The sequence below is a fragment of the Dunckerocampus dactyliophorus genome, chromosome 9 (genome assembly GCF_027744805.1).
Source record: "Dunckerocampus dactyliophorus isolate RoL2022-P2 chromosome 9, RoL_Ddac_1.1, whole genome shotgun sequence".
Classification (NCBI taxonomy): domain Eukaryota; kingdom Metazoa; phylum Chordata; class Actinopteri; order Syngnathiformes; family Syngnathidae; genus Dunckerocampus; species Dunckerocampus dactyliophorus.
Genome location: NC_072827.1, coordinates 17,554,311 through 17,570,216, shown reverse-complemented (window position 1 = coordinate 17,570,216; position 15,906 = coordinate 17,554,311). Strand labels below are relative to the sequence as shown.

The 15,906-nt window shown below is 40.4% G+C and overlaps 1 protein-coding gene across 12 annotated transcripts in view; it reads left to right on the top strand.

The window, feature by feature from the left end:
* The window catches only part of lrp1bb (low density lipoprotein receptor-related protein 1Bb), a 339,637-nt gene that overhangs the window by 215,061 nt on the left and 108,670 nt on the right, over positions 1-15,906 (top strand). For 11 of the 12 annotated variants that reach the window (XM_054788302.1, XM_054788296.1, XM_054788299.1 and 8 more), the window contains 8 exons: positions 2,865-2,996; positions 3,265-3,492; positions 3,900-4,074; positions 5,567-5,661; positions 9,153-9,302; positions 12,915-13,055; positions 13,609-13,734; positions 14,973-15,104. In XM_054788302.1, the coding sequence (XP_054644277.1) occupies positions 2,865-2,996; positions 3,265-3,492; positions 3,900-4,074; positions 5,567-5,661; positions 9,153-9,302; positions 12,915-13,055; positions 13,609-13,734; positions 14,973-15,104 (1,179 nt within the window). The remainder of the gene's footprint in view (positions 1-2,864; positions 2,997-3,264; positions 3,493-3,899; positions 4,075-5,566; positions 5,662-9,152; positions 9,303-12,914; positions 13,056-13,608; positions 13,735-14,972; positions 15,105-15,906) is intronic. The other variant, XM_054788300.1, reaches the window with a different exon arrangement.

The following is a 15,906-nucleotide window of genomic DNA, read 5'->3' as shown; positions in this document are numbered from 1 at the left end:
CTCGTAACATTATAACTTTTCCCGCAACCGATAACAAAAATACAACTTTATCTGTTGTTTTCATTGTTTCTCATCATAGTATGACTTTAAAAAATATATTTCTAACAAAATGAAGCAGTGTAAAATGACCCCCGCGTAGATTTTTGGGGGAAAATGGCTGCTCAGTATGAGCGTATGTGGCGTCACCATGAGGCACCTGGAGGTCTCTTGGAGGGCCTCCGGGAGCTTAAGGCCCAGACTGCCCAGTTGGACTGCCCAGTCCGCTGATTCCAAGACCCTGCTCTGGCACCTTCTCCACCCATCTGGCTTCTCTGGGGTTTGGGATCTGTCCCTTGAGGGGGGAGCTAGTGTCAGCTGTGCCAGCCGCATAGCTCCTTCTGGTTCTGGTTCTGGCTGCAGATCGAGGCCAGGTAACCTCTGGCACCTGCTACGTCCCCACTCAGGGCAAAAGGTTGGATCGGCTCTGGCTCAAGCTCCATACCAGACCGAGGCAAAGTCTTCACCTGGTCCAGCTCCACACCAGGCTCAGGCCAAGTCGCTTCCTGCAGTGATACGAATGGAGAGAAAATAAGTGATCGATTGTGAGGTCTGACTTTTTCAGGGAATACTGTTTTGTGATGCAAATGTGTTACTCGTTTGAACGCATATTTGAACGCTTTACTAAAGTGACCCCACCAAAAAGCTGGAACAACTTTCCTCAACACCGAAAATCGACCAGAACTGGGCTCACAGGACGAAGTGGAGCTGAATGTCACCGTTGATGTACTACACTGCTGATAGGGGTCTTTTAAGGTGGGCTGGCTGTCAGAGTATTTTTTCCCGAATGAGAAAGGGCTACTCTGAGTCAGTTTTTTGAGTGAAAAGTGTGGACTAAATGAGTGGCTTAACCGTGCATGTGGTACTGACATGCTTTTAGTTTGATGGCTGGACTTCAATACAGGAAGTGTTACACAGAGTTTGCCCGAGTGATGCCGAAGGGACCAGAGGGTGGTAAATTCATACAGCAAATGTGGCATCATTTTCAAGTACATTTCCAGAATGAAATAGTGCCAGAACAGGCTGCTGCAAAATAGCCAGCCATTACCTGCCAGATTAGCGGTTCACAGATAATGACCGATTCTTGGAATATACAGTATTTGCATATTAGTTCAAAACTAATTTAGCCACTTGGCTGTCCTTTGGGCATGAAAGTTAGAAAAGTCAAATGGCTGGGCTGTGGGTCTTCTAGTGATAAATGCTGCTCAGGTGTTCCATACCACACTGAAGATGCATCTGTAAGTATCTGATTTGAAATGGAGTGGAATTTTGTTTGTATCAACGCTAGGGCTGCAGCTATCAGTTATTTTAGTAATTGAGTAATCTATCACTTATTTTGTTCATTTAATTGTGTAATCTTATAAAATGCAGGCAGGGGTCCTCAAATACATTTGTTCAAGGGTCAGAATTTTTCTCGGCAGTCCAAACGATATTGTAAAAAAGAAAAGAAAAAAAGTCTGTGTATTTTTTACCCTTTGTCTGTGTTAATATACTCATAATATACCCCTGCAGAGCGGAGGAAGTACTGCATAAAAGAGCACATTTTGTAAACAGCAAGCATGGTTTACATCATTTGGGGGCCAAATGAAAAGCTGGATGTGGCCCACTGGTCCGGATTTTATCCATTTTCATTAGTGACACCCATTAAACGAATCATAGAAGCTTTTTCTAATAAATTTCATCGATTTAATTGATGAACCGTTGCAGCTCTCGTCGGCGCGCCTTAGACTGGCTGACTCACGTCGACATTAGCAGTTGTCGACATAACCGAAACCATTGCTTGTACATTTAATTGCCACTTTCGCCAGAGACATAGGGACAATTGCCGATGATAAATGGTTTTTGAACTTACGGCACTTTGTGGACATTGTTTTTCCCCGTTTGTGCAAGATTACATACACACATAAACAGGACTGACTTAAGCAGGTTCCACTGAATTTGAGTTTACAGTAGTTGGGCATGACTGAGTTTGTGCTCTTTGGTATTGTCAATGCACATCAATTTTTCAACCATGTTGGTTTCTGGTTTAAATCAGAGCTGAAAGTTTCTCTCTCATGTGATGGTGGTTCTGGCATGCATGGTTGTAAATTCTTTGGAAGCATGCCTACTTGGAAAGACCCCTGGTGTAGATGACCCTCTTTGTGAGATAAAAATAGATTTGAACATAACTGTTATTTAGTTATTTAGTTTTACAAAGACCTGAAGGAAATATTCAGCACAATTTGTCTTGCTTATTTAATGTGTTTGCAATATATTTTTATTTGTTTATAGCTGCAATTCACTGTAGTACTGTCCCCCAAAGTCAGCTGAGATAGGCTCCAGCATACCCTCCGCGATCCTAGTGAGAATTAAGCGGCATAGAAAATAAATGAGTGAATATACAAATATATTTCTATATATTTTCAAAATAATTTTAAGCAGTACAATGGTTGGCACATATTATATATTTTATGTATTTTTCTTTTGTTTGTTTTTTTTGCTCGTAAATGATATTGTATTCTGTATAAAATAATACAGTGAGTAACAGTAAATAGGTTTTCCTGAACACTTTCAGAGGGTTCTCAAATTAAATGCTTTATCTCCTTTTTGCACTTCACAGCACATTTTCACCAAGGCTTTTTTGTTGTTCCGTCCTTTTTTTTGCCATTTAAGTCAGCATTTTTTCTGAGCGACGCCATCAGACTGACCTCTAAATGTCATATTGCAAGGTCCAGTTTATATTCATTCAGGCATAGCTGTTTGCTTGCCATCTCAACCTCAAAGGCACAAAATTTCTCCCTGCATTTGTGTACTTTCTTCATGCTTTGGCTTTTCTTTCTTGCCATCAGCCTCGAACCCTTGTGAGGAGAATGATGGACGTGGTCCCTGCTCGCATCTGTGTCTCATCAATTACAACTCCACTGCATCCTGCACCTGTCCAAACCTTATGAAGCTTTCACCCGACAAACAATCCTGCTTTGGTGAGCATAAATTTCTTCATTTGTCATACTTTTTTCTCATGACAGCGGAAATGTAGAGTAGGATATACTGCAAACCATGAGAAGAAGTTTGTTATTAATTATAATTTTTATAACTTTGTATTTCTTCTTTTGACTGGCATTAACTGTAACGTCTTACTTACATTTTTCCTTGACCTGAATATAGTTGGGTTATCGTCATCAGAAAATGCTGTTGGTCGATACAAAGCCAATAAACTTGAATGTTTGATTTGTTAATCATCTTAACCAGCTTTGAAAAGGTTCCTCCTGTACGTGCGCCGGTCTGAAATCCGTGGTGTGGACATGGACAACCCTTATATGAATGTCATGACAGCCCTGACGGTACCAGACATCGATGATGTCACAGTGGTGGACTATGATGCCCATGAGGAGAGGATCTATTGGGCTGACATTAAAACCCAAACCATTAAAAGGGCATTCATCAATGGCACTCAGTTGGAGACGATCATTTCTTCAGGTGGGAGAATTTCACCACAAAAGAAAATATTTGCTGTGTATGTGTGCATCTGTGGGGATAAGCGGCATAGAACACGGGTAGATAGATGGGTGTGCATCTGTGTCCACTGAAATTCTGACAGGTGGAAGTCTCTTGTGTCATTTTTTTTTTGATCCTGAGCAAAAATAAATTAATATGTTGTCATAATAAATCAATGATTTAATTGCTATTTTTTCAGGAACAATTAAGACATAATTGATACTAATTGTGGTTGGACTAACTGTCATTTCCTCCCTCTGCATCTCAAGATGGTCTCAAGAGAGCACATTCATTTGTTAAAATGACAGTCTTGTCTTTTTATGTACGGTTTATTACAGCCAAAACAAGCATGTATGACATGTTACTGTATTTTATCTGCTTTCTGCCAGACATAGTGAACTGTCGTGGTCTAGCTTTGGACTGGCTTTCCAGGAACTTATATTGGCTTAGCTCTGAGAATGACGAGTCACAAATCAATGTGGCTCGCTTTGATGGCTCCCTGAAGACTTCCATCATCCACGGCATTGATAAGCCAAGGTGCCTTGTAGTGCACCCCGCCAAGGGGTAAGTAGATTATACAAGTCTGTATACTTCATCACTATGTTGTCCTCAATGTACAGAATTAAGAATACTGACTGCAGACAAAAAGGGGACAGATCATTAAAAGGTTGTCAGGATAAACTACATCGATTGGCTGACATTCAAATTTTATGTGCAATTAATAATTGTGATTAAGAAACATTTAGCGATGCTTGATGTTGGCTTCCTTACAGATCTGATATACTTGCACTACCATCATTTCAGTTGTCCCTCGCCATATCGCACTTAGAATTTTCCAGCTTCACCTGATCACAGTTATTAAAAAATACTGTATATTATTTAATAAATCATGCTGTTTCGTGGTTAAATACGGACCATTTTTAGTAAAAAAACAAACAAACAAAGTTTACATATTTTTTTGCATAAAGTAAACATTTTCAAGCATAAAAATGGCTAAATGAACTAAAATTCAAATGTAAGGCATTCAGAAGACGCATTCAAAGACACTGGAAGGATATGTTGTATTCTAAACTGGTGGCTAGGTGTCAGTAATGATGTGACTTTAATGTTCTGTGAGACACACAAGTACCAGACTTTTATCGCAGGTTTGAATTATCTCACAACAGGCACAATAATCCCTGACGTGGGCTACTGTTGTGGCCGTAACCCACGGCGAGCTAAAACTCCACTATGAACTCCTGACCTAATTTCCCGTCTGCTCCACTTTTACAGCAACACACACACAATCGCGTACCTCTTCAGACATCTGACTGGAAGTTATGTACCCCTTACATACGTATTTAAAAGGTCGTAAACAGGTTTTTTATGCTCTGACAAAAAAATTCCTTTATCACGGTTGTGTCAGGAACTAACTGCATTAAACGAGTGATTACTGTTAGATATGTCCAATATTATCATCCCATTGATATTATCGGCCTGATATTGGCATAAAAATGTAATATCTGTTTATTGGTATTGGGTTTTCACTATAATGAAAACCAATAATAAAAAAAAAAAATGCTGTATAGGCCTATGGGCTCCCGTACTTGCCGTCATTGAGGCATCCTTCGGTGCCAATATGTGGAAATACTTTGTGACGTCTTGTGTTATTCCTCGCAGTCGGGACTTGTGTTGAAATCCCGGGCGTGGGTGTGCTGGGGCAGATAGCACCGATGTTTGCTGCTCTTTAGCTTGTAGCGGCGCCGCCATGGTCTCGTTGTCACAGTTGTCAGTCGACATTTTTACCCACGTCAAGGGTCACAAAATGTGGAGATGTAATTAACAGACAGACAGACAGACATTAATCTCCAAGAGAAGTGTCCAATATGTTGGGTCACCACAATGTGTTAATTCCATGACAGGAGATATCGTTATCGGTTCATATCCGAATCGGAAATTGAGAGTTGGACAATATCGGCATATCGGTTATCGGCAAAAATGCCAATATCGCACATCCCTAATTACTGCAACGGACATTGTATCCTGTGACTAGCCAAACTGTTCACCTCTCCTCCAGGAAAATCTATTGGACAGATGGCAACACCATTAACATGGCCAACATGGATGGAAGTAACAGCAAGGTCCTCCTCCAGAACCAGAGGGACCCTGTCGGTCAGTAACACAACATTGAGCAGCATATTCAATTTGATTGCCCGCTGTCTTTTAGTGTCATGAGCACTTTAAAAGAATATCTAAATAAATTAATAAGGTCAAAGATTAGATCAAAACCTTCACTGCTCTAATCAAGCCTCTTCTGTGTGCAAAATGTATTTTGGTGACAATCTTTTCCAAACTTACTTACTCGACATCAAAGTACAAACTACAGAAGTATTTGGACAGTCACATTTCTTTGGTGACTTTCCACTGCAAAACATTTGAAGTAAAACATCAAATAGTGATTCAAGTCCAGACTTTCAGCGTTTTTCTTCCAACAATTCTGATATAAGTTGTGAAAAGATTCTGCTTCCAGAACATGGGAGATGTTAGTTTTCTGACAAAGTTAAATCTGACTTTCCTGTACTTGAATGTTACCTGCAGTGTGCACCGTTGTCTGTATTTATATTTGTGAAGGGCCAAAGCAAAGGTTTCTATGACGATCATCACTCGACTTATTTTACAAGGAGTTCATGGAAAACTAAACTTTTTGAGGACATAGGCCAGTAGCCTACTGTCAACCCCATAGAGCAACTTTGAAGGCAAACGTGAAGACTACAAGACCAGCAGCAAGTAAAGATAGCAGCATGATGGCCTGGCAAAGTACCTTGGGGAAGGAAATCACGGTTTATACACTCAACAAGAAAACACTTTGCTCCCATCGTTCATGAGTTGAACTCAAAGACCTAAAGCTTTTCTCTCTGAAATATTGTTCAGAAATCTAAATATTGTTCTAAATCTGTTAGTGAGCACTTCTCCTTTTCCGAGATAATTCATCCACCTCACACGTGTGGTGATGCTGATTAGACAGCATGATTATTGCACAGGCGTGCCGTCGGCTGGCAACAATAAAAGGCCACCTAAAATGTGTAATTTTACAATTTCAAATGCAACCACGCAGGTTGTTTCCATTCCTGACTCGGTGGTAACTGATACTGACGTGGCGCAAGTCATTCTAATACCTACAGTACGCACATGGAGACAAACAAAGCATCTTTACCATATGAATGTACAGTGAACAAAACAGCAGCCTTCCAATGGAGGCCTGCTGTTTTTTTGCATAATGATGACAAAGAAGGCTCTTGAAATGGTTCAGGATTTAACGTAATGTGCTCAGAGCTGAACACATATTCAACTCTGCCAGCTGGCTTGCAGGTTTGAAACAAGCGTAACTGTGACAGTTTCATGAGCCTACGTCCATTTGTAATTTTTGAATATAGACAAATACTAGAAACTAATCTTGGACAATCATTGCAGCTTTTTTAAAATCGTTTTACATGGATATATTCTTCCAGCTATATGTTTGAAAAAGCTGGGTCTTCACTGGTAAACTTTGCCGCAATTTCACTTTCAAATGCATTCAAACTAATGATCTTATTTGGTTGACTGGCATTGTCTTTAAGCCATCTATCCATCCATCCATCCATCCATCCATCCATCCATCCATCCATCCATCCATCTTCTTCCACTTATCCAAGGTCGGGTCGTGGGGGCAACAGCCTAAGACGAGAGGCTCAGATTTTTGTGCCAATAAGTAAATTGGTCATAAACAGGTGTGAAGTATGTGTAAACTGTGCGGGATTGCGTGCCAGTGCACAAAGAAAATTTGGAAATGTTCAAAATTTGTGGCACGCATAATTTCCGTGAACTAGTTGTGAACGCGATCACGAATGCACCGCAACCTATTTCTATACAATGTGGGCGGTTTGTATCAAAGTGTTTCTCAGCGTGTCTCATTCACATGAAGAGGTTAACTTTTCCACCACCTCTTGGAGCAAGTCAGGGGCAAATCTGAAGTAATTTCTGTAGCCTCTTGGATCTTCCTTGTGAATTTCTGCCTCCTTCCTGCTCTTTCCGCATTCTTTTTTTGCAGCTGAGAGATACTTACCTTTCTTTCCTGCAATGAGAGCTTCTGCTCTGGAGTTCAGTGTCTTTTATGTCCCTTGCAAATTGCGGCATTAAGAAAGTTAGGGGAGATGCCTGCTGTTGCGTGGCATCATGTAGGACACAGTGGAACCAAATGCTTCCGGGATGTGGGAAGTGGTGGTGACAATGCATACCCATGAGGGAACAATGCGCGTTGGGTATACTATTGACCTGCACTAGACGTAAACAGTACTTGACACCGCAATAGTCTCTTCAACGTGTACTGGGTCTTCCCTGGGGCCTCCTACCGTTTGGCCAAGCCCTGAACACCTCCCCACGGAGGTGTCGGGGACACATCCTGATCAGATGCCCGAGCCACCTCATCTGGCTCCTGTCGATGTGGAGAAGCAGCGGTTCTACTCCGAGTTTCTCCTGGTTTTCACCCTATTTCTAAGGGAACGTCCAGCCACTCTATGGAGGAAACACGTTTTGGCTACTTGTGCCTGCGATCTTGTCCTTTCGGTCATTACCCAAAGCCCATGGCCATTGGGTAGGTAGGGTAGGCATAGGCATAGGCAGGGAACCCAATTGCTAAAAACAAAATAATGGTTCGGGTTAGGGTTAACGGTTAAAAACAAACAAACTAAAACAAGCCAATAATCCATTGTTTATCTTAGTTCCAAGGGTGCTCATGGTTGACTCAGATGGAAGGTGGTTTTCTTTGAACTGCAAGCTTTCAGATTAAATTAATACCCCTCTGGTAGTGCCAGTCATAATGGAGCATTATTATTCTTATAATGATTTTCTTGGTCCCCAGCTGGTCATGGTCAAACTACACCATTAACACACTATTGTCTTCTCTGCGTTTCTGTATCCTCCTGGGTCTGTCAGCAGGATGCAACATATTTCACTGGCTTCATTTATGATTATGGGGTGGACCTGGGGACAAGGCTAAATTAATGATGCATTGTGAATTTCAATCGGCTATAAATCCAATACAAACATTGGGCAAATATCCTGAAGTCCGCAACCGAAATAGCTTCCAATTCCCACCATTGATGGTGGTATTTCATGAAAAACACCATGTCAGCCTTGAAGCGTATTTAAAAGCCATCACTTCCTTTCCTTGATCATTTGTCTTAGGAATAGGAAGTTTTATAAAGATACCTGCCACAAGTGTGTGTTGCATACATGCCAACTTAACTGCGTTAGGACAGTGCACAGTGCTTGTGTGGTCAACTCTATTAAGATACTTTAATGGCATTTTTATTTATGCATTTTATCAGTGCTGCAACAGACAGCAAGGTGCTATTTGCTTTAATTTGATTTGCTTTTTAATGGAACTGTATGCACGTGGTTTGAGATTTTCTTGAGAATGTTACTATTTCTCATTTTATGAAAATTTGACATGCAGTATATGTCTTTCCCTTATACGTTGGAATAGTACTCTCAAAGTAATTTATTACCTCACAATTCAATCTGCTGCTGTTTGTTTGTGACTTCAACTTTGCTGCTACTGCTAAACACTACTAAATTTAAGATAATAAATCTAACTTTGTTGTTCTCTGTTTGATTTCTCTCAGGTCTCTCAGTAGACTACACAGCCAACAAGCTATACTGGATTAGTTCGGCCAATAACACCATCAACAGGTGCAATCTGGATGGAACTGGGCTGGAGGTGCTGGAAAATCTGAAGAGGGATCTTACTAAAGGCACTGCTTTGGCTGTGATGGGTGAGTTTGTCTCGGGTGCGTTTGATCGGATAAGTTGTAATGTTCGGGGATGACGTGTTTAACCAGCGAAGTGGTTTTGGAAAAAAGCCTTTTTCACCAATCCACACGTCAGTTATGCTTTTTGTTGTCTGAAGAAGGGCAGTGTGGTGTCTCTTCCTTATAGCCGGGTGGTTCTGGTCAGCGATGTGCGGTGTGGTTCATGTCTGGTGAGGCACTGACGCCTTTTGAGTTTTTTTATGGTAACACAGCTTGCTTATTAAGAGGATAACAGGAAAAGAAGACAATAATTCTCTTTGGTAAAAAAAAAAAAAATGTAGACAAATTCTGATTTCAAATACTTCAGTCCCATTTGTTTATTTCTTTTTATTAACTGAAAAATATTTGTGTTCTTACCTTTCATCTGTGTATGAAGTACATGTACCCTATCCTTCTTCAGGAAAGTTGTGATGCTTGGTTGTAAAAGTCTGATCACCTCCTAGTGAGCTTGGATATACAGTATAATCCTTAATCTTGGCAGTGAAATTCAGCAGAGCATAAAAATATATCGAATGCATTTGACTTGCCACTTTCCAGCTGTCAAAAAAAAACATCTCCGTGGAAGAACAGTAGGGACCAGCACCTTCCAGCTCTTACACCTCAAAACGAAGCGCGTACTACAGTGCCTCCTGTATGACATTTCTATGTATTTTATCGTCTAATTAGCAAAAATAATGATGTCACACTTAAAATAAAGACATTACACAGGCTGTAGAAGGTCATAGTGTATTATAAATGTTTCTACAACATTATATTATTGGCGACATGATTCAACTCAGGCAATGGTCATACAGTGAGCGAACCTCCCAAATGCCCCATACTCCCGAAGTGCCCCTCGCATGATTCCTCAACTGATATGGTTGACTGCCTTTTCCCAGTCTACAAAACACAAGTAAACCGGTTGGGCAAACTCCCATACACCCTCCAGAACTCTGCCGAGAGTATAGAGTTGGTCATGGAATAACTGAACAGAGTGAAATCAGTAGGTCATTGTGTTGCAGATTGCTGCAGGATAAAATCAGTCAATTAATTTTGCTTTCACTGTTTGGGCGCGATGATGGCTGGAAAAAAGTATTGGTGTTTGTGCAGGAGTTTGATACACTGTCCAGATGTCCTATGGCTCTGTAATAATTAGACTGGCTCAAGGGATAGGTGAGGTAGGCCATTCATCACCCTCGACTTGCCAGGACGCAAACAAGCAGCTGATGTGGAAATTGAATATGATGTGCCACGAGCGAGAAATCACAACTAGCCAGCAAGCCCAACGGCATCAAATTAACATAGAGAGCAAAGCTAATACTGGCGTGCATGGCCCCCAGGGTCAAGTGTTTTGTTAACTTCATGTCAACTGTCATTTGCACTCAAAGCAATTTTATTTTGATAACAGATGGCACTGGACCTGAAGCTATTGAGTCAAGTGGGAAGCATTCTTGTAGGTGTGTGTATTTTGGGATGAATCAAAAAGACAAAAAGAATAAAGGGATAGATATTGTTATTTGTAACAAATACTGTCTGGACTTCAAAAGCATTGCTCATCCCAGCTACTTGTTGGTTCTTCATATATTTTATTAGGGTCATTTCTTAGCTTAGCTCTGTTTTAATAAATTCAGTGCTTTCCACAAGTTAACCAAGCTCAGCTTCACACTACATATACTTGTAAATCTACTGCCATATAGATAGACATTATGTATACAGTACAGTGAAACTTCGTTTTTTGTCATGAATTTGTTACGAAATGTCTGACAGAAACTGAAACGTACGAAAACCGAGGCAATTTTTTCCATTGGAAGTAATGTAAATTCAATTCATCCGCTCCAGGCACCCGAAATTCCACCCACTTCCTTTTCTGATGCTACGCCCCAGTCGGCTAACAGCTACTGTCAGCTGATAATAGCAATTTGGCAAAGTTTAGTTACTTGTTAGCTATCATTGAATACATAGTCTATCAGAACCACACAATGACTTCAAATTGTCTTCTTTGAGGCTGCTGTTGTATATGTGCATGCGCAATGGACATGCGAATACCAAACTGCGGTGCGTGAAAGCCGTGCACGCTAATCCTTCCACCTTCGGGTCAGGCAAAATTTTTACAAAGTTTAACTTTGAATTGTAACGAAGATAGACATTTATTTGTTCAGTCTGTTCTTTTAAACCACTGTAAGGTAAGATCTGCTAGCTAGTTGGTGTCTTTATTGGTTGACAATAATCCCTCGTTTATCACGATTAATTGGTTCCAGACTCCAACGTGGTAAGAGAATATCCACAAAGTAGGATTCCTTCTTTTTAAATGGAATATTTTCATAGTTATGGCATTTAAAACCTGTTTACAATCGACTAAATATGTTTGTTTACATTACTACAACCGTCTAGAAATGAACTAACATCCTTAAAGTCACATTTACATTTGTATTCCCAAATATAGTAGATCTAATCAGAGAAAATAAGCCATTTAAGACGTAAATCAGACTTGTGCGTCCGTGTCTTCCGGACGTGTGGACAGGAAGTGGCGTTGGAGGTTAAGAGTTGAATTTTAACTGGATTACGGCGAAAACAGTAGCCCATGTTGTTGTTGTTATTATTATTATGTTATAATTGCGCCTGATGTGAGATAATTTAAATCTGCAATAAAAGCCTGTTGTTGTGGCAATCAAGCCTGACTCTTGTCTCACCAAACAATTACGGGCAACTAGTGACCAATGTAGAATACTACATTCACAATTTGAATGTGGCTTCTTAATTCCATGTGTTTGTATTTTAGTTCATTTAGACATGTTTATGCTTGCTTAATACTTGCAAAAAGTATGTCATATTTGCATCAGTATGCATAGGTTTTGACTAATAATAGGTTGTATTCAACCACGAAAAAGCATGATTTATTAATTGATATAATTTTGAAAAAACGTGAAAAAGTGAGGCCGCGAAATTTTAAGCGCGATGTGGCGAGGGACAACTGTAGTTAGGAGCCAAAGAGGCGCAGCACCTTCAAGTGCAAAAATTGTACGAACAACGAAACTAAACAAAAGCCATGAAAAGTGAAGCATTTTGCCGAAAACCAAATCACACAGAAATTTGTGCATGCAAAAACTGAGGTTTGACTGTATTATACACCAGTGGTGTAATGCGCTCACAAACACAGATTTGCACTATTGAGAGATATAAGCCTTTAGTAAAAAAAAAAAAAATCATCTTTGAGTTCAGCTAATGAAAAATGGGAGCAAAAAAAAAAGTATTGCGTTTTGTTGAGTATATGTTCAGTAAGAATACAATATGAACCCATTCGAACTTCCATTTTCAACCAATTGTGCTTTCCTAATCAGATCACTTCGCAAGGCCGCCACACTGTTGTCTGGGAAAGTTTTATAGTTCTACTAAAATACGGCGTCTTCTCCTTGCTATATATGAATGTGGGATTGATTTTATTGTGTAAATGAAATCACACACAGCAGTAAATAGTCATAATAAAGCCACTGTTGATGCGAACAGTGGTTCTTAGCTGCAAAATAAAAGGTAACTCAGTAATGCAGTTTTAGTGGACTTGAATCAGGTTTTGTAATGAAACAATGTTTGTGCTTACAGCCAGCAAACTGTGGTGGGCAGATGACGAATCTGCACAGCTGGGAACTGTCAACAAGAGGGATGGAAGAAACTATGCCATTCTGAGAAACAAGACTGGCGGGGTGGTTCACATGAAGGTGTATGACCGGGATGGTCAGAAAGGTGAGCATATTCATCAATTCCGTCTACGCCAAGAATGACAATTCAGTTCAGCTCACCGCAGTACAGTTTGGAACTGTAAATCTGGCTTGCATTCCCACCACATGGTGTGTAGGCAGAATGGTGAACGCTACATCGGTTATGTAAATAATGTCACATTACACCAGTGTGCCAGAGTAACCTGACAATTAATTCAACATGAAGAATGCTACACAGTAAACAAGGGACAACAATGGATGGCATCCAGAATTTGTGGTCTTTATATTGAAATCTGGCTGTTTGGAACAAGAAGATAAGCTTTATATTGTATTACCTCTTTTTTCTCACCATGTGGAAACCATGACCAGTCAACAGACTTTAGCATTCAGCTTTACTCTTCAAGTATTGTACTCAACTTTTGATAATGAGGAAATGACAACAATTATGCGTTGTACTGAACAACATTGCTGGGCTTTTCTGAAAATCAACACAAAGACGAAGCTCCAAGTATGCACTTAGCACTTTTACAGAATCAGATATGATTATTTGATTTGTTCTGGCCATGGTTATCTTTCAGGAAGAAACCTCTGCCAGATAAATAACGGTGGATGTTCGCAGCTCTGTTTTCCTACTTCTGAGAGCACCCGGAGCTGCTCTTGCACCGTAGGATACAACCTGAGAAGCGATCGTGTGTCGTGTGAGGGTAAGTTTTCTGAGTTACCTAGTACCTCCGGTCGAGTTTTGGGGACTGGGCTCCTGGCTGGTGCTTGCGGGTTGTGTACCTGGAGGGCGGCGAAGCGTACGGGCGTGTTCAGTGGTCAAAATGTGTGCCTGTTGGTCGCTCCCCTGGAGGGGAGGGCACTGATATAATAATATATTTTTTTCCTAATATTCTTACGATCGACCAGCAAAGTCCCAAAGTTCGACTAGTAGCTCACAATCGACAGGTCAGTGACCCCTACTGTAGACCTACATAGACACTAGGTACTTACTGCTATCTTGCTAGCATGCTAACTGTTATCATGTTAGCATTTTAGCTAATTTCTTCAGGTTTAAATGTATATATAGTCATGGCATGATGTAAGAACACTATAGAACTGCCGGGACACTTTTGGAATGCTATCTTGCTTGGTGCTTACTGTTAGCATGTTGGCATCTTAGCAATTTTTTTTTTCATGTCTAAATGTAAATATAGACATGGCATGATGTAGGGATATTATAAAACTGGCAGGACACTTTTGGTACTGAGTGCTATCTTGCTAGGTGCTAACATGCTAACTGTTTGCATGTTTGCATATTATGATGAGACAGGCAGAAACATAGAGTGTCACTCTCGATGTGCTGCTAGGTTGGGAGACTGTTACGCGGGACACTGTGTATGCATGTGTGCACGCAGCCGATGACTGAGTCTCGCCGTCACATTTACATACCTCTGACGGTCTTCTCTTTAAGCCGTAAAATTCTGAGGTCTCGCTCCCTTGTCTCGGTACGGTGGGACTAAATAATACCATGACTGCTTCACAAATGCGGGAAGTGGTGGTGACAGTGCATATCCATGCGTCGCGCGTACCATGTCATACACTAGACATAAACAGTCATGCAGGAGTGTGGCAATGGGCAACATTTTCAGTCACAAATTGCGTGCCTCATGGTTAACTTATGTGTAAGCAGAATGCAAACAGTGCACATACTCGTCACACTTTTCAGGCGTGCCATCTACACGACACGCACTGCCATGGCGAATTGCGGGACAATGCCAGGCAACATTTGTGCAAGTGGCATTACAGTAGCTGTTGTTGTGCAGTACAATAACCTATTATTGTTATTTGCTGTTGTCTGAAATTTTCAGTCAGACTCAAACACCATTTATAATCTATGACATTGCAGTTTTAGTCTAATGTGTGTACTAATTTATGTAGTCTTTGTTGGTGTTTGTCACAGGTGTTGATTCATTTCTCATGTATTCCATCCATGAGGGTATACGAGGAATTTCACTGGACCCAAATGACAACACTGAAGCTCTCATGCCCATTGCAGGGACACTATTTGCTGTGGGGGTGGACTTTCATGCAGGTAAAATACTTGCTGATTTTTCTCGAGTTGTCTGTTGCTATGTTAGTTAATGTTAATGTAAGATTTACTTTTTGGAATTATTACTTTAACATAAGATGATAAAATGTGACCTTTACACCAAAGCTACTATAATATGTTTGGTAATCTAACCTCACTTTTAAACATAAAAATCAAAACAAATGTATTCGCACAGTCACAAATGCAGAAGGATAAAGGCTTTATATAGTACTAAAAGAGTGCTTCTCAAATAGTGGGCCACCCAAAACTTTTTCTATGTACACAGAAGACATGTTTTTTTCAAATATTGTTCAGAAATCTGTTAAATCTGTGTTAGTGAGTATGTAGAATTCATAATTCATTCACCTGACAAGTGTGGCTTATCGAGATGCTGAGTAGACGGCATGATTGTTGCACAGGTGTGCCTTAGGCTGGCCACAATAAAAGGCCACTCCAAAAACAATGTGCCTGAGGATCTCGTCACGGTATATGTGTGCATTCAAAATGTCATCAATACAATAAAATACACCTGTGTTTGTTGTCTATAACATGCGCCTGCCCATACCATAACCCCATTGCCACCATGGCCGGTGGTTCCCAAACCTTTCAAAGTTGCGTACCCCTTCAGAGATTTGACATGATAAAACATGATTGAATTAAACATCATTCTCAAACATGATTAATTGGTTAATACATTTGATAAATAATTCGGCATCAGTAAATTGTATTTTGGACGATCAAATTATGATCAGTTATGATCATGATAAAGTGAGCACTGATCCTATCGATCACCATAAGTAATCGT